Source organism: Corythoichthys intestinalis, chromosome 11 (assembly GCF_030265065.1).
Source record: "Corythoichthys intestinalis isolate RoL2023-P3 chromosome 11, ASM3026506v1, whole genome shotgun sequence".
NCBI lineage: Eukaryota > Metazoa > Chordata > Actinopteri > Syngnathiformes > Syngnathidae > Corythoichthys > Corythoichthys intestinalis.
Genome location: NC_080405.1, coordinates 25,168,383 through 25,188,360, shown reverse-complemented (window position 1 = coordinate 25,188,360; position 19,978 = coordinate 25,168,383). Strand labels below are relative to the sequence as shown.

The following is a 19,978-nucleotide window of genomic DNA, read 5'->3' as shown; positions in this document are numbered from 1 at the left end:
TACTCCGCTCTATTTGCTGCCCAAAAATGTGTCTGTGTGAAGAGAAAATAATGATGAAAGCTAGTTAAGGGTGTGGCTTTGGATACGACTCCTGTTGTGAGAGTTGTCTTGACATGCTGCAACAGAGCAGAGATCTTCTAATTCTCAGATCAATGCTTAAGTGATTCTGCCCTGCAGGTGATAGGTACACTGATGCAAGAAGGAGCTAAGAGACCACTACCTGTTAGCATAAAACCTGCTTGGAATGCGTGCATGTGTAAGAAGCTAATTTGACATCAAATTTGTATCTTTTATGTGGTTGTTTTTCTTTTTGGGATTTTGGACAAACATTAAAAGGAAGTCATATCTGCCCTGTTGCAGAGTTTATGGCCAAATATTTTAGCATAAGAGTAATGATATCTGTTCTCCCACTTGATAAAATGTTAGCTTCTATCAGCGTTATAACCAGTGTTGTCAGTAACGCGTTACTGTAATCTGATTACTTTCTTTTACTAACGAGCAATCTAAAGCGTCCATTTTTCCAAGCCAGTAATCCGATTAAAGTTAGTTTCCTTAGTGCCTGTGCGTTACTATTTTGTTTTTGCCTCATAATGTATGTAGAATGAAGAATACTGTAGTCATATACGAAGAGCATTTGAATAGAAAATATTGCTCTTGAGTTTGGGAGTGACATCACATCTCACGTTTTCTCATCGGGGAAAAAAAACGGGTCACGTGTATTACCATGTTGTTTGAGCGCTGTCTGCCACGGCGGTCAACAACATAGCATTCTGACGAGGCTGCGAGGCTAACAGTGAAAGGCAGGATATATACCGCAAATGGCTGCCTTTGCTCACTGGAAATACAGCCATTACTTCACATTTCTGTCCAGTAAAGATGACAAAAATATCTCCGTGCGTTGCAAACCTTGCGCTGGCTGAAAAAGACTGTCGGCCGCTAAAAACTCGACATCCAATTCAACAAGGAAGCACTTGGAATTACAGCACAACGCGAAAAAACTCGAAACAAGCCTACAGGTTACAAGACAGCCAGCATTTCTACAGTTTGTAACCAGCCTTTATGCACATTTTATTGTTAGTGTTTGTAACGATAGCATAGGCGGAGTTTTACTTTTGTGGGACTGGGGGCAAAGCATAGTGATGACTCTCTGAATACATCAAAAACTATGAACAAACATGTGGAATGGCAAAAACTATGAACGAACATGTGGAATGGCAAAAAAAAAAAAAAAAAGTGAAATAACTGAAAACAGGTTTTATATTCTACATTCTTCAAAGTACCTTTAAGGTGTCGCCAAACTTTTGCCCAATGTATAACACTGTTCAAGCTCAGTTGTTGTTGGTTGCGTTTGAAAGCTTAGGTTTACAGAAATTCTAAATATCCATCTTGCCTCCACAGGTGTAGTTTTGGGTAAGCACAGCAAAAGATAGTCTCTAAGTTGCTAGTCACATGATCAGCTCGAAAAATGATTTTGACCCATTATGAAATACTTTGTAGGATTCTTGTTCATGTCATTAATTTTTGTTGTTTGTTTTATTGCTTTACAACTTTTATAGACAATATTTTAACAGCTAGGTCTTTATTTTAAAGGGGGAAGTTCAGAATTTTTGACATTAGGCTTTATCTTGGAGTTAGCGGGGGTCTATTTAGCCGTTGTAGTTGATTTGAACAAATTCCGTGCAGTTTGTCAGTTATTTGTTAGTTTTAGAGCTCCGGAGTGGCTAAGCTAGCGCGAGTCAATGGTGGTTGAAATCAACTCCATCGACTAATTAAACGCCCACTAACTCAAAGATTAAGCCTTATGTGAAAATTTCAATTACATGCGATGACATTTTTCTGTTGTCATTTTTATGTTGAGGCAGCAAACGGAGAAAAATTGGTAAAAAGTAACTGATCAGTTACTTTTAAAGTAACTTAGTTACTTAGATAATAAAGTAATCAGTAAAGTAACTAGATTACTTTTTAGAGGTGTAATCAGTAATCAGTAATTAAATTACTTTTTTAAGTAATCTATGACAACACTGGTTGTAACATTAACCCTTTGGCTGGAATTAACAGCCATTCATGGGGCTGTGCTGCCAGCCCCGCCGGTCAAAATTGATTGGACGTCTACCGCCGTCAATGGCAGTGAAGCACGATCACTCCATGCCAGCCAGTTGAAACAGATTTGATGTCTTTCACTGTCAAAGATAGTAAATGAGTTAATCATAGCTGCATCTGTTTGTAATGTCATAGCATCAGATCATACCATCACTCTGTTCCACTCCGCAATTTTCCTGACAAATAGCGGGGCAGCAGCGTTCTTTACGTTAACAATGACAATAATGAAAATATTTGGTCAAAGAAAACTTTTTTCATGATGATGATGAGACTATAACGAGCTAAAAACGTGTTTTGGGAGACTAAAACATAATGAGCCTAATGCCAGTTTTCGACTGACGAGACGAGACGAAAATGCGCAATGGTTTCCGTCACATGTTCCCAATATGTGACATTTTATGTGTAGTTAGCCTGCATCGTAGCAGTGTCTGCTTGTGTCACCCTTGTGACGTGCTGCGCCCCCCATGGGAAGATTTGGGGTTTTTTTCATCTTGGCCAGAGAGAATATCCAATATTGCTTCAACCAAAATTAGTGTTAGCATAGCATTGGTGTTCGTATTAGCATTAGATTAATGGTAACAGCGAGCATCCTCTTAAACACAATTTTTTTACATAGTTTGTGGCGTCCAGGTGGGTATAATTCATTTAAAATAATGTACTGTTTAGGAGTGGGAACTTCTTGGTACGTCACGATACGATACAATTTGCAATACAAAGTTCACGATAACGATGATCCGACGATATGGCGATACAACGATTATCGATACATTGGTCAGAAAATCATTCAATGATATTCTACAAAGGACTAATAAACAGAAAAACAAGCTTATGCTGTGAATTGGAATGAGTTTATCACTAGTAGACGTCCAATCCATTTGAACTGGGAGGGTGGCAGTGAATGAACATTCGTTCATTCGCTGCGATCCCTCCCACTTCAAACGGATTGATCGTCTATAGACGTCAGTGGCAGCCAATGCCAGGCAATGAGGTAATTTTGGGCCATTTAAGGTCATTTACCTGTTGATTTTCAGTTACTTCGTGTTGATTTCGGGGTATTTTATGGGTCACTTCCTGTTTATTTTGAGAATCACCCAAATGAATAGGCATTGACTCAAACTTAACAGGAAATGACCCGTAAATGCCCTAAAATGAACAGCAAGTGACCTGTAAATGCCCTGAAAATCGGTCAGAATGACTGTAAATCTCTGGTTTCGAATAAACAAAGGTTTCTAGTCTAAATGGATTGGGCGTCGAGCACCGTCAATGCAACCTTAGAGTTAGTTGAGTGACTATTATGGTGGAAGATTTTGGTAGCAATTTGTTGGTTCCTTTTTATTTATTTATTTTTAGACATTGACACCTTTTTAAAACGATATCTCGATTCTTGGCAGGAGCATATCAATAACCTTTGGGGATACAAAGTATCACCATATATCACCATTTTAATATTTTGTCACACCCCAAGTACTGTTTTCCTGATGAGTTTGTATTATCACCAAGTTGGCGTTGTCCTTATAGACGCTACAATATGTGCTCATCTGTCAATGTGCATTCGAAATAGTTGGAAACCGTTACGGTATTTATCTTTTATTTTGGATGTGTTTTTTTTTTTTTTTTTTCAATTTTACAGATGAAAACATTTTTGGTAAACGTCAACTAAAAATAGACAAAATTATTCGAGTTTTCCTCAACAAAATTTTGACTAAACTAGACAAAATTAGTCTCGAATTTTCGTTAACAAAAACTAGATGAAGACAAACAGATTTTGAGATGACTAAAATATGACTAAAACTAATAAGTACTATCGTCGTAAAGACTATGACAAGATTTAAAAGGGCTGTCGAAAACAACACTGCGGGGTCATAAGTCGAAACACACTCCAGTCACAACTGGGAAGAGAAGCCAGAAAAGGGGGGTGAAAATCATTCACAGGGATTTATGGCAAATCTGTTTTAGTAAGAATCTTTAAATGCACCTCAAATGACAAGAAGTAAACAAGACCTATCAGATGGCTGCATGTACTATGTAAAATGGGATACTTGAGAATTTCGCCCACCAACTGTAAAAAAATACAGGTACATAAAAGGTAATAAAAGTACAGACAGTCCCCGGGTTACGGCGTACTCGACGTATGTGATTTTGACTTTACGACGCCAGAGTCTTGTCCGCCATTTTGTTTCCAGTTTTTTTTTTTTTTAGTCTTGTAAACAGTACCTTATTGTACGTCACAGTTACCTTATGTGTTACTTTCCTTTTTATTTGATGTATTCTGTCCTCACTAAACGTGAAGTGGTTCATCTTGACAGACAGCAAACAAAGCAATTGTGCTTTTGAAGCTTTTTACTTCCTTCGCTTTGACAATTTGTATTTCCTTGTAACACACATACAGTATGTACACTTATGTTCAAAACGACACACATTTTAACAATAGACGAACACTAAACAATTGGTGTTCACACATCCATCTAGTCTGATGAATATCTAAATTTGGTAGATTAAATTAGTCTAATTTGGCTAACAAAAATCTGCTAGCTTAAATGCTATGGATGCCAATGTATTTACAATTCGCATAGCAAATTACTCACATGTAGTTCCACAAATTGCAGCTCTAAATTTAATTACAAATGCATACAAAAACATATATTAGCTGAAACAACTTACAGCCTAAGGACCAAACCAGAGTGCAGATGTCCTTTATCCATGTCAGATGAGTCTGCTCCTCATTCATAGAAGGCAACAGTCCAGCCAGACCCAAAGATGCCACCAGAGGGCAGTGTGTCCGCCATCATTAATCAAATAGAAGACTTTTGGACTTTTTCGACAGTTATTTTGAGGTTTAGGGGTACTCAAAGGGTTAAATCCAATATGGGTTATCTCGCCAGTGTAGGAATGAAACTCGTTTGTAACCCGGGGACTACGTTTATTGAGACACATTTCTTAGCCAGTTTGTATGAAATAGATACATGCCAACACGACAGTACTGTAAAAACTGGTTGAGGTCTGACTTTCTTCACTTACTAAACAGGAACTGCAATGTGTACTTTCATTGTGTAAACTACATTATTTTCTCCAGATTTTACCATTACTGTGAGTAAATTATGTGCAGGCACTGCAGGCTCAAACTCCTGCTGAAACACAGTATGGTATGCAAGATTATAGTTGGGAACATCTGGACAGAAAGGGAATGAGGATTAGTGCATATTATTATGTTTACAGTTATAAAGGTAACCTTGGGTGTTGGAGGGAGAAGTGGTTGGTAAAATCCAACTCATAAACACGCAACTTGTTTACACTGCAAAAAAATTTTGCTGTCTTGTGATTTTTGTTACTGCAAATAGATCATCTTCAGAGCTGTCTACAGTAAATGTTAACATTTAATAGACACTTGCTGAGCCTTGATGATGCTGTCTATGTAATGAGAAAAAAGAAAGACGTTTTCACAAGTTCTCTGAAAAGATTTGCAGCATCAGATTATGATCATTTGCAGGAAAATGATGTGCTTTGCTCAAGACGTATTCAGTGGGAATGGAGAATTACAAGGGGTTGGGTTTAGTTTACTAAAGCATGCAATGTTTTCAAGTCTCTTCAACACAAAATAAGGTTTTTTTTTTGGGGGGGGGGGGGGTATCACAAAATCTCAAGCACAAATCAATTCCTAAATCCAAAGGCACAAGTGGAGTTTGAAGCAGATAGATTAAAACTGGTGGGTTTCAACTAAAGTGTGTGTGTTCCAAGAGGGTAGCTGTGATTGGCTGGCAGGTATTAAGCCCAGGCATGGATTGGTTAGGTTCAGGGTGTGTGTCTGCAGACAACCGTTGAGCTGCAGACACTGAAGATGAGAATTTTTATTCTTCTTATCATATCAAATTATAATAGTGTATTGATTTATAATTTATAATTTTAACACACTTTTAAGGTCTCCTATATGGATAGTTTCTTGCTTTTGTGTCTGTGAGTGCCTATCTCTGCCTTGCCTGAAACTATGTTCTACACTGAAGCCTGATTACAACAGCCATGTCATAAATAAATGACTTGATCATTTTAGCATGTCACAGAGCTAAAAATAGAACATCACGTTGTTAGCTGGGATGTTAGACGAGCTCTTTGTACAGACATTTGACTTCCTTCAGGTTCCTACTCCCTCGGATGGTTTGATTTGATTGTTTTTGTATTCACACAGTGTGTTTTCAAGACAACAAAAGTCATCTCAAAGCACTTTCCATTCAGACTACAGTTTGGTGTGCATCATAATTATACTGTTTTGTTGATGATGATTGCATCGCTAAGTGTAGATTTTGGTTTAAAAATTAAAACATATTAAAGAGAGATAGATGACAGAAAGAATGCTATTTTGTAGAAAACAAGACCCCGGGAGGTGGAAAAACACACCTCTACGTGGGAGATGGCATGATGCACAATTAATATCATGGAATGATTCGACGTACGAGTTTGGTTTCCTTTTGAAGACAAATCATAGGAAGGGTGTCTTAAGAAGATGCTCAGGGCCATTACTCCAGTACTTTATGGACTATAAATTACACTTTTGTTATATAGTTTGGCTGAGCCTGAGATATATTCTCAAAGGTGAATTGTGTTTTTTTTTGTTTCTTTCTTTCTTTCTTTGACAGCCCAGAGAAAGGAGCTCTAGTTCTATCCTTCACTTCCAGAGTTGACAGAGTTTTTCCGTAATGATATTGATGATGAGGACTAATGGTTTGGGTAGTGATTTGGAGTGAGATTAAGAGTTTGGTAAACAAGTTGTAGTGTGTTGTTTAGGCTACAGATATTTGAACAACTATGTCACGTTAACAGGACACTTATTTTGCGTATGTTTTTCTCCATGTTATTGTTTTGACTATAATGTATAGTGTTTGTTGTTGGTTGCTGATAAGTCTGAAACTAAAAATGTGACTTATACTCCAGTGTGACGTTTATGTCCCCCCCCCCCCCCCCCCCCCTCAATGTGATTTTTATTGTGTTGGTGGCACTACAAATCTGGAAAAATATGGTTAATATAATTAATTTTCATTTACTACCAATGCTTGACCTCAACTTGTCAGGGCTCAAAGGTTCGTCCACATCAAACGCTTTCACGCATGTGTTTCTGGTTCTTGGCTATATGTACCATAGAAAACATGATGCCGGAACAGCAATGGGCATTCCCTAAACTTTTCCCATAAAGTTAGAAACACGTACGTATCTATCCCAACTCCTTATGAATTCCTGAAGTACATCATCAGTTTGCTCAAAAATCATAAAAGCTAAAGTGCAACAGATGTGTCTGCATGGTGCACTTTATGACCGTAAACACTATTTCAGATACCCGGGGGAACAGGATCTGAACCCTCCGCTCACAGGTCACTGCAGTCACAACTGTGAGACATGTCATGATTTGACATCTGATATACTGGCCCCTGGCAACAGTCCTCAGCAACAGACACAAAGGTCACCTCAACACAAGCTTGCTGTCCACAAACACACACAGGAGCTCCACTCTAATCTGTGATGGTGCAAATCTTGCTGGCTCTGCTCAAAGAGTCAGAATGCACTGATCACCAGTCAGCAGGAGTCTGCAGTGGATGGAAGGGAGGGAGGGAGAGTGGGTAGTTTCTACTAGCACACGCGCATCCATATGACACACACACATTTTCTAGCATGCTTCTCATTTGATTATGGGTGACCGGGTTATGGCGGATTGAAGTGTCAATCGGCTGGCGCATGCGCACGCGCAGACCCTGTATAGACTCCACACGTGCACGCGCGAGCCCGTCCCCTTCCCATCAGTTCCAGTGGCCCTCACTCGCTCACAGTGCATGTGCACCTGGAACTTACCGCAGTCCTCGCACAACACTCTCTCCACATCCTTCTTGAGCTCCGGCTCGCTGGCGTCCACGGGGGCGTAAGACGCCTTGAACACGTAGGGCTCCCCGGTCGGGTCCATGAAAAAGATATATTTGTGGTCCTTCTCCACCGTGGCGCATGGGGCCTCGGAACTAAAGTCCCCGACGGTGACGAGCTGCTCCCTCTCGAGGCCGCCGCTGTTGACGGGCCACACGTCCAGCACTTTGACATTCACACTGTAGGGCTCCCGGGAGGAGACGTTCTCCGGGGAGGAGCGCACCTCGCCCTCAATGACCACAGCTGATCGGTACGCCTGGTCCTGGAGGGAGTTGAGACTCGGGGCGTAACAGGCGAACGAGACCCCGATGACCAGCATGGAGAAATGCACTGGATCAAGCCTCATACCGTCAGCCTGTGCTGTGGTGCAGTGCTGCTGGGCGGCGGAGGGAGCTGCAAGAGAGAGACGGCGGCGGCGAACGAGCTCCGGCAGGGCAGAGGCAGAGCGGCAGACCTTGTGGAAGTGTCCATGCCATCTGTGTGTGCCGCCGCTTTCCCCATACGGCTGCTGGCCTCGGATGGGGGGCACACTCAATAACACACTAACACGCACACTCCAACACGCACGCGCGCACACACACTCTCACGCACCCTCTCACGCACACACACACACGCGCTCTCACACACCAGCCTAGGAACCGGAAACGGCCCGCTTCTTCTGCATGCTTAAAAAATGTGACTGCTGCATTCTCCTTTACCAACCGCCCTCCGCCTCTTCTCCCCTTTCCTGAAAGGCAAAGCAAGACTCGTAAATTAGTCTTCTCTTGAATCCACGACTGAAACCTCTCCCTCTCTCTCCTCCCTCTCGCTCTCTTTCTCTCTCTCCAGCTAATAGGCTAGCATCGCATGGGTGGGCGCATTGCCTCCCCGGGTGGGAAAAAAAAATCTTGTGCGCGTATAGCGGGTATCACAATAAATGATAAACACTCCACGCCAGATCAGGCATTTGATCCACTTCAAAATATATATCACGAAGAAGTCTCTGTCCGCTAAATCCGTCAGTCAGTAAAGAGGAAGCCGGGGAAGACCAGACAGGATGAGATAGCGGTTATCCGGTGAGGCGGTGCAACAGTAGCGCGCACCCTCCAACCGCTTCCCCTGCGCCCCTCATCACACGCGTGCGCCTTACGTGAGCAAGCATCACCTGCCCGGTCACTGGCGTCGGATCGCCGCTTCCTGCGCAAACGCTCTAAAATCCCGGACAAACACCTGTAAAGCACCGCTCGTGCATGTGGAAGCAGCGCGGCCGATCCCCCTCGTTGCCTGGTTGCAGTACGCAATGCACAGACACAATAGCGTGTTGCCAAGCCTCTCGTATAGGTGACCAGTGTGGCTCTCGAGTGCTCCCTGCTACACACTGCGGTTGCGATGAGTAACGCTGCGAAATGCTTTCAATGGGATCCTCGGCTACAGCATGTGATGTAAAGAGAGAGACACCGCAGCAACTGATGCACAATGTGTTGTTTGGCGATTAAGTTGTATGTTCCAGGCGCAATTCTTTTTTTTTTTTTTAAATTAAGGGAGAAAAACATTTATTGAAAATAAACAGAATTTTATGTGTTCAGGATAAATTTGGTGACCACTATCTAATTTCTGTATCCATCTGTATGTTGGAGCCATCCATCATGACATAGCCTTTTAACACTGTCAAGAGCCAAGCGTCCTTCGCTAGAGGTCAGAAAGCCTCTCATTGACCACCCCGAGAGCAATGAATTCACTGTCACACAGGGCACGTGATGAGAAAATTGCAGGGAAGGTCAATTTATGAGTGTCCCGAAACATAACAGCCTACTCTCTCTGATTCACCATCAAGAGGATCACACGAGTAGGGTGCTCGTCCAAGGTTCTGAAAGCGCTTGGGCTTAATACTCTGCATGGACACCAATCACATATACTGTACAAGACTTAGGAACATCATTTGGATGAAGGTTTACCTGCCCTCCTTAAGATCCAATTAGTAAAGCTCTGTTAATACCGGGTGTTGCCACCCCCTAAAATACTACCAAATCTCGATTAATTGAATGAAAGCCACATTATTGGGATTGCAGCTTCAATTCAAGGAATCAGTTCATTGACCCACCCCCTTCTCTGCTTTACCTATTCACTAATCATTCTTCTTCATCACATAGTCTGTGGTGCATTTAGTGCAACCCGTCTTCCCTTCCTGATTCAAGGTAAAAGATGAACTAATTGACACTTTTATCTTCATTAGTAGTGTCCAAATTGGTTTAGGCCTACAGACTTACATTTACCCATTCATAGTTATATCAGTGTCTTGCCCATGCTGGACCTTTCAATTGTGGGCAGTGAGAACCGAGTCTGAACCGCCTATACCCTTCTGCAATGAGGACCTAGTATAATAGGTGGCAGTTCATTTATATTTGCTATACAAAATGGATGGATGGACAGATGGATAAATGTATGTATTTAGGACAAACTATTCAAACTGGCCCTGGTTCTGGTGATACTGTTGACCTAAATATAACCATATATTTTGACTGCAAATGCAACAAGAAAGTGAGATGTTTCATACTTAGGGCATTCTGATTTTGATTGACAAAACCCAGATAGCAGAACGATGTTGAATAAACGATGATTTTCCATTACAAACATCATTATGGTTGACATTGAAATTTTCGACAATAAACAATGTTGAATCAACTTTGCAAATAAAGATGACAATTGACAGCGACATTGAAACAACATTGTTCTGCGGTGTGTCAGGCGATGGTTAGGTTAACATTGTTTTATAGTTGATGACATAATGTTGACAAATAGTTGATTTTTGACTGACAGGGAAATATGATTGAAAAGTCATGAAATTATGGATGAGCGGGAGTTATGGTCAACAAATACAGTAGTTGTGTTCGTGATTGAGCGGGAAGACAGCGTATCACCTCAAACGAACACCACTGGAAACACCTCATTTAGGGATAGCCATATTTAAAGGTAAGCATGTTGCTTTTCTTCAGAGCCTTTACCAGCAATGAAGTCTTACGATAGAATAAACTGGCCTGGAACTCCAGACTCACCCCTGTTCCAGCTATAGAGTCTGGCGACTGTTCCGCGTATCAAATTCCCAGGGCGGAGCAAGCCACGACAAATAGACAGCAGAAGGGACCGACGGGTGGACGTGATGCTGGTAAAGCGACAAGAAACTCTAGCGCGAGGACATAAACAAACAAGGAGAAAGGAGAAGTTTATTCAACATGGCTAGCGCGAGACAGACTGTTGGTTTTAGCGAGTCAATGTGTTTTGGTTCATTTAAAACTGAATTTATCGCGGATAGGAACATATTCTCGGCTCTCCTGTTCGCCATCTGTGTTGTTGTGGAGACGACTTCCGACCATAGGCGGAGTTTGACTTTTGAGGCAGGGGGGGCACAACATGTTAATGACCCCGAAATGCAGTGTCAGCAATAAAATTAATTTACAAGAATATTTATAAAAATCAGTTGACAATGAGCGTTTTTTGTTTCCCATCATTCTTGAGTGGAATTCTAAATCAGGCTGCTTGGGCAATACTTTTCGCCAAGATGGTCAACCATTGAATATGGTACGTCCATTGGTGTCGTGCCAATGTAGTTACCCTGGTCAAAAATTGTATCCCCTGGGCGGAGCCATATGGAGGTAGATTTGTGTCTTTATTTTTCAATCCAAAAAAGTTGCTTCAATAAAAGAAAAAAAAGTTGCGTCAATCAAAGCATTTATTTTCAATTAAAAAAAGTTGTTAAAAAGTTAAAAACATTTTTTTAAATGTTTGAATGCAAAAAAAAAAGTTGAAACAAAAAATAGTACGTGAAAGCTATTTTTCATCGATTGATTTTTTTTTTTTATTGGAGTCAAGTTTTTTTTTTTTTTTTTTTTGATTGAAACAACTTTTTTCATTGAAGTAATGTTGATTTGTGTTTGGGCCACATTTTGGCTAGGACATTTTTGTCTTTATTTTTCAATCAAATAAAAAGTTGCTTCAAAAAATATGTTATATATATATATATATATATATATATATATATATATATATATATATATATATATATATATATATATATATATATATTAAAAATTTCCCAAAAGAAAAATCACTTCAATCAAATAAAAAAAAAAAAGTTAAAAATTCAATCATAGAAAACGTTTTTGAATGCAAAAAAATGTTTGCGATTGAAAAATTTGCATTTGAACACTTAAGTTTTCATTGATTGAAGCAATCCTTTTTGTGTTTGGGCCATATAAGGGATAAGACATTTGCCTGCAAATCATTCAATCCCCAAAAAAGTTGCTTCAATCATAAAAACTATTTTCAATCAAAGAAAAAAATATTTGAAAAATAAAATTGCCCTCCCCTATTTTTTTTAAATCATTTGAAAAATAAAATTGCCCTCCCCTATTTTTTTTTTCTTTTTTTGAAAATCATACGCAAAGCAAATGACCGTCTAAGGTGCTAGTCACATGATCTGTTCGAAAAATAATTTTGACCCATTATAAAAAATTTTTTTTTTGTTCTTTTAATTCATTTTTGTTGCAGTTTTATTGCTTTACAACTTTTATATATATGACTTTCCTATATATATATATATATATATATATATATATATATATACAGGAAAGTCAAAGGCCTCCGGTGGGGCCTGGACCCCCTGGACCCCCCTTAAAATCCGCTTATGCTTCCGACGCGCAAGAGTGACGTTGCTCGTTAAGAACACATCCAGTGTGGGGCACGTTACTTTAAAAAAGTAATTAGTTATAGTTACTTACTACTTCTTCCAAAAAGTAACCGAGTTAGTAACTGAATTACTCTATAGTAAAAGTAACTAGTTTCCAAGGAAAGTAATTATTTCCGTTATTTTAAAAGGACATTGTTGTATGTCAAAGAATTTGAAATTTTCTGAGCAGTATTCGAGTCAGTTGAATAGAGAAGAACAGACAGGTAGTTGTGTTATAGAACCTTGTAATATTTATTGCACCTCAGCAGCAACAGATTTGTCCTACACTTGTAGTGCAACAAAAATAAACAGGAAACAATATAATAAAATAACAATCAGCATGAAAAAAATATATAGTGAGTTTAATCAATTAAATCTGACTCACAACCTGAGACAACTGGTCAAGTAGACATAGCCTACAGTACTTCAAGTATTTTGACTTATAATAGTGTTTATATATCCACCCCGTAAAGGACAAATTTTCCTCTGAATGCTCTGCCATCATATCCCTCTGCATCTGTTTTGCGTGTGTGTGTTTGCCGCACGCGTTGTTATGGTTTGTGTGTGAAAACACCGGCTCTGATTGGCTTACCATGACACATGACTCTAACCCTCAGCCTATGACAATCACTTCCATTGCATCTATCCAGGTGGTGCATTCAGGTAGCCTCGTCCCCCTACTCCTCACGTCACCCTCAAAGCGTCTGCCGTCCTCAAGATGGAAGCAGCATTCTTCTGGGTGACAGTGGGGGATGGGAACGAGGCTAGCATTCAGGTGTAGCAAAAACAGAAACGTTAGCAAGCTTTGGAAAGCATTGTCTAATTGAGTGAGCAGGGAAGAACAGCCTGGAGTCATAAGAAGTGCGTGCTGTAATATTCTGATACAGAATTATCCAAGGCACCCTAAAGTGCACACTGCGCCAATGTTGTTTTGCTAACATGATGCGGGAGTGCGTTAGAGACACGGCCTGCCGAGAGTCGTACGTTTGTGTTAATGTTGAAGTTATATGTGCTATTAAAGAAACAGTGTGCCAGCACGTCCTGTGTGGTATATATCTTTGCTAAGAAAAAGTACAAAACAAAACACTTGCGCTATTCTCGAACCTGAACGCACCCCAAGTCTTGGATGACAAATAAACAGAGCAGAGTAGACTCGCTACGGCTGGTAGTTTCTTCAATTTATTCAAATAAGTAACGCACCGCTTTTGACCGTCAGTAACAGTAACGGCGTTGTAACGGCGGAAAAAATAATTAGTTAGATCACCCCGTTGCTGAAAAAAATAATGCCGTTATGTAACGGCGTTATTTATAACGGCATTATTCCCAACACTGAACACATAACACAAATAAACTAATCTGATTGCAAGGACGATTTCATTCGGGCTCGAGAGGCCAATAAGGAGCTGGGTCCCAGATTCTATAGCTGGAACAGCGGTGAGTCTGGAGTTCCAGGCTAAGAATAAACTGCACTTGTCATCAAAGTTGTATATAAAACGGTTTGCCTGACACAACGTGATTAAGTAGCTGAAATTGTAAGAAACGATGCATTTGCCTTGATTGGCATACAAGTGAAGACCTACTTAGCCTGGATGTTAGCTAAGTAGAACTTAGTTCAGGCAAACATAATTCTTTTTCCAAATAAAGCACTAAAATCACAACAGTAGATATGACACAATCAAGCCTTGTCTAAATTAAGTTATTGAACACCAAGACAGTTCAGTCATTTTTCCATCGTAGCTAGCTAACTAGTTAGCTCCGTTCCCATATGTAGCCCTAATTTGGTTTAAGATTGGTTGAGAAACTTATTTCACCACAAAATACAGAAGTATGTTAAACTAACCCATGATAACTGCTTGAATTCCTTGATATGAATTAACTGTGGATGCCGTTTTGTTTGAATTTTTCAGATTCACTAAAGAGGCAGATAGGGATGGACGCGTCACTATATGCATTTGCTGCTGTTGTGCAGAAGTGGCTACGCTGCCCCAGACCGCGTTGGTGGCTAAGTTCACAGCAAAGTAAAGCAGTACCTCATAATATGGGCTTATTTGGAAGCATTAATAGCATCATGGTTAAAAATGAAGAAAAACATAACATTGATTCAGCGTTGTTCCAATATTATTAAAAATAGAAATTACGTTTAGGTTTTGTTAGCATATCAATGCTGGAACAACATTAATCGAGGGTGCAAAAGTGATGACAAATCATCGTCGGGTATTTCTCAGATCAGAATTGAATTTCTCAAAACTACTCATTCAATCTGTATAAGTCACTTGTGCACATCCCCAAAAAACTTTCTGGTTTCTTTGCAATTTCAGTTACAAATGCAGTGGTACATCCATGCAAAGAGTCTGTACAATTCTCTGATGTTTCCTACTTTATCTGTTGCTTATGTCACATTTCTCAAAATCTATTATCATGGGTCTCTATTGAAAAGTCTCACCTGCGACAACATTTCGGCATTAGTTCATCGCATAAGTTATAATAATATTACATTGCAAAGTGGCTGAACATGTGTCATAATGTGTCATAAAATGTCAAGCTTATTTCTTGACACCTTCATTACTATTGTCTAAATCTGTCTTGAAGTGGTATGGCGAGACCACAACACAGCTTTACAATGTTTGACAATGGAAGCACAAAAATTTGGACAGGGTCAACAGCCAGAGAGAAGGGGAAGAAGAGTGAGGGTGTATAGTGGAGGAGTTGGGAGGTGAGGCAGAAGAAGAAGGACATATGCGTGTTCCTGATGAGATAAGAGCAACTCATGTAGACCATGTTCTCAATCATGGCCTTACAATGGCTGAGGCTGGTCGAAGAGTGCAGCCAAATGTTGGGAGAACAATTTCGACCACATTTCTATTTATTTTTTATTATTGATTTATTTATTTTTGTTAGATTTGCATTGTGCTGTCTTTTCCATTTCTGTATCAAAATGATATGGGCTTTCAACAAATGCTAAAACAGTAAAAACGTTACGTAAATCTTGTCTGGTCTGTTGCAATATAGCTATACCCCCCCAACTCCCACCCCTAAGGTGAACCTTATAACTGACAATCATTGTCATCAAAACTATAGCCATCTTTTGCATCACAGCATCTCAACAGAGCACATTGTTATATTGACAACAAGACTAGGCAACTTGACTGTCTTGTTCAACCACAATGAAACAAGGACTATTTTCTGATAGCACCAACATGTTCATTGACAGAGGAATTTATTTTAAGAGATGCACGAAGAATTTTGAGTCGAGAACTGGATTTTGCAGGTGAATCATGGTGTTCTGCTACTTGTACTGTCTTGAGAAATGCACAAATTGTTATGCAAATGACGGGGGATTTTAAAAAGGTACCGAAGCCATTGGGAGAAACTTTAAATTGCTAAGTGTTGCGCAAAAAATGTATTCTTATTTAGACAATGGAATACTAACTATTGTTTTCAGTTCAGATTTTGAGCAATTTCATCATGCGGCTCATACATTTTAAGCGTAACACTTTTCAACAAACTAGTTTAAGTTAAAAATCTGTTGTTGTTTTTTTCATTTATTTTTTTCTGATTTTTTGATTATGTGCACCATCGTTTGACATCCTCTTCAACGGTGGCCTGTTATCCTGAATGTTTTCTTGAGTGTGTTTATGACATCCTAATAACAGAATTCTGTCTGCCTCACCTCATACTTTAGCTGCAGTTTTATGCAATCAAAAAAAAAAAAGATGTAACGTACAATTATTAATACATTAGGTAGACAAAGTAAAATCAAAAGGCTCATATAGGACACTTTACAATCGCCATGATTATACCCGTGGGTGTTGGTGTTGCTCTACGCTATTTCATCTTTTCATTGGGGATTTCGCACTCTGAGATGAGGCTTGCTTCCTGCTACTGCACTTCTAATTTCAACAGGAAAATTTGCAAATCCAGCCATTCATACAATGAAATACTATGTGTTATTGTATTTATTCATTTATTCATTTACAGTGCCTTGCAAAAGTATTCGGCCCCCTTGAATCTTGCAACCTTTCGCCACATTTCAGGCTTCAAACATAAAGATATGAAATTTAATTTTTTTGTCAAGAATCAACAACAAGTGGGACACAATCGTGAAGTGGAACAACATTTATCGGATAATTTAAACTTTTTTAACAAATAAAAAACTGAAAAGTGGGGCGTGCAATATTATTCGACCCCTTTACTTTCAGTGCAGCAAACTCACTCCAGAAGTTCAGTGAGGATCTCTGAATGATCCAATGTTGTCCTAAATGACCGATGATGATAAAAAGAATCCACCTGTGTGTAATCAAGTCTCCGTATAAATGCACCTGCTCTGTGATAGTCTCAGGGTTCTGTTTAAAGTGCAGAGAGCATTATGAAAACCAAGGAACACACCAGGCAGGTCCGAGATACTGTTGTGGAGAAGTTTAAAGCCGGATTTGGATACAAAAAGATTTCCCAAGCTTTAAACATCTCAAGGAGCACTGTGCAAGCCATCATATTGAAATGGAAGGAGCATCAGACCACTGCAAATCTACCAAGACCCGGCCGTCCTTCCAAACTTTCTTCTCAAACAAGGAGAAAACTGATCAGAGATGCAGCCAAGAGGCCCATGATCACTCTGGATGAACTGCAGAGATCTACAGCTGAGGTGGGAGAGTCTGTCCATAGGACAACAATCAGTCGTACACTGCACAAATCTGGCCTTTATGGAAGAGTGGCAAGAAGAAAGCCATTTCTCAAAGATATCCATAAAAAGTCTCGTTTAAAGTTTGCCACAAGCCACCTGGGAGACACACCAAACATGTGGAAGAAGGTGCTCTGGTCAGATGAAACCAAAGTTGAACTTTTTGGCCACAATGCAAAACGATATGTTTGGCATAAAAGCAACACAGCTCATCACCCTGAACACACCATCCCCACTGTCAAACATGGTGGTGGCAGCATCATGGTTTGGGCCTGCTTTTCTTCAGCAGGGACAGGGAAGATGGTTAAAATTGACGGGAAGATGGATGCAGCCAAATACAGGAACATTCTGGAAGAAAACCTGTTGGTATCTGCACAAGACCTGAGACTGGGACGGAGATTTATCTTCCAACAGGACAATGATCCAAAACATAAAGCCAAATCTACAATGGAATGGTTCAAAAATAAACGTATCCAGGTCTTAGAATGGCCAAGTCAAAGTCCAGACCTGAATCCAATCGAGAATCTGTGGAAAGAGCTGAAGACTGCTGTTCACAAACACTCTCCATCCAACCTCACTGAGCTCGAGCGGTTTTGCAAGGAAGAATGGGCAAGAATGTCAGTCTCTTGATGTGCAAAACTGATAGAAACATACCCCAAGCGACTTGCAGCTGTAATTGGAGCAAAAGGTGGCGCTACAAAGTATTAACGCAAGGGGGCTGAATAATATTGCACGCCCCACTTTTCAGTTTTTTATTTGTTAAAAAAGTTTAAATTATCCAATAAATTTTGTTCCACTTCACGATTGTGTCCCACTTGTTGTTGATTCTTGACAAAAAATTAAAATTCATATCTTTATGTTTGAAGCCTGAAATGTGGCGAAAGGTTGCAAGGTTCAAGGGGGCCGAATACTTTTGCAAGGCACTGTATTTATTTATTTATTAAATACTGTATTATTGGATTCCAAAGAAAATCCACATGGACCAAAGAAATAAAATAGGGAGGGAAATGTAATTATAATTTTTTTGTCTATGTTTTTAACTTGTCACCTGCAGGTGAGGCTAGCTGGCTGAGTGGTCACTCAACAAGCTAATGCTCACATATTCTTGTTTAGCCACGGCTTCTAAGTTCTTGTTGTTGAATTTTTCAATCAACCAAGTACACCCACAACTAATGTTGAACAAAAATTGCTGAAATTTGAAGTTGACAAACAATGTTCAAGTGTCAGTTTGTTTTGGTTGATATCAAGACCTTCTTCTGGGAACGTGTGAGGTGAGGCAAATCGAATTTTGCCTCTACACTGTGCAGACTCTTTTAGAGTGGCCGTGGCAGCCACACTCAAGGGAGGCACGAGGGCACACATACTGCCATTGATGTGGTTCTTCTTTGAGAAGAATGGGAACCAATCTGTACTTTGACTTTGACGTAGACATTATGCCTCACAACTAGTGTGGAATAAACATTCTTTAAACTAAGCTAGCAGTGTCAAATTAGTAGTGTAGCTATGGTTTCTGCCAGAGAAATATGATTACATAATAAATTATCATATGCACAACAGTTTGAGGTTTGGAAATGTCTATTTATCTATTCTACAATATAGCAAAAATACAAATGTATATTATACTTAAAAATAAAGACAATTTGCAATGGCATAAAACATAATTTGTTTTTCAGACTACCTAAAATTTAGACTCATACCTTGAGTTAACTAATTAACTAATAACATTAATACTAACTAACCTCTCAATGCAGGAACGTCTTTTTATATTGAATGTTTTTTTTTTTTTTTTTTTTTTTTTTTTTGTTAATGGTTAACATGTGTTCACTACACTGTAAAAGCAGAGACCTACATTGTATTGTCGTCACACATTCTAAACTGTGTACATTTGGTATACTATTGTCATCCTACGTACAAAATGAAACTCCTCCCCCCCCTCAAGTCAATAGCACTCTTTCCATCTGCACTGATTCATCCCTCCGAGGCCATCAATAATTTCCCATTGAGAAATAGTCACACACAAGTCCAATCACAAGGCAATGATTCATGGAGTTTCACTAGCCGCTCCTGCGGACTCCCACTCAGCTATTCATTCAGAAATCTCTCTTTGACACCCCCAAAGCTCTCACGCTCAAACCACGCGCACTCGACACGCGCTCCACGTATTTTGCCACGTTCGCTGTCCGCGGTGCTGAAAGGCTCAAACCTGACGCCTTTCTGACTGGGCAACATGCCAAATTTATCTATCTGTCTGTCTGTCTGTCTGTCTGTCTGTCTGTCTGTCTGTCTGTCTGTCTGTCTGTCTGTCTGTCTGCCTGCCCGTCAGTCAAAGTTGCCAAGGCAACTTGGCCGTATATGTTTTCTTTTTTTTAATAATTAAATAAAGGTTGAGTTTCTCCACAAAAGAACTGCTTGATTTGCAGCCCTGCGTTTCCACACAGCAAAATCCGTAGAGTTGATTTTTTTTTTTTTTTTTTTTTGGTGTAAATTATTTTGAGTTGATCGGTGTTGATTTGGGTGTTGTTTTAATACTAGCAGAGTTAAGATCGCTCTCGGCGCGGTGTCAATTAAGTGAGTTGAATACTGACACCCCTGGCAGAGTT

General features: G+C 39.8%; 1 protein-coding gene across 5 annotated transcripts in view; it reads right to left on the bottom strand.

Annotated features, from left to right (window-relative positions):
- Nucleotides 1-9,323, bottom strand: part of LOC130924297 (pro-neuregulin-2, membrane-bound isoform-like) — a 68,309-nt gene extending 58,986 nt beyond the window's left edge. For 4 of the 5 annotated variants that reach the window (XM_057850748.1, XM_057850750.1, XM_057850749.1 and 1 more), the window contains exons 1-2: nt 8,347-9,323; nt 7,933-8,260 (exon numbers count right to left, since the gene is read on the bottom strand). In XM_057850748.1, coding sequence (XP_057706731.1) covers nt 7,933-8,260; nt 8,347-8,499 — 481 coding nt within the window. In that variant the 5' untranslated portion in view covers nt 8,500-9,323. Of the gene's footprint in view, nt 1-7,932 lie in introns of all 5 variants that reach the window. The other variant, XM_057850752.1, reaches the window with a different exon arrangement.
- Between the last annotated feature and the right edge of the window lie 10,655 nt (nt 9,324-19,978).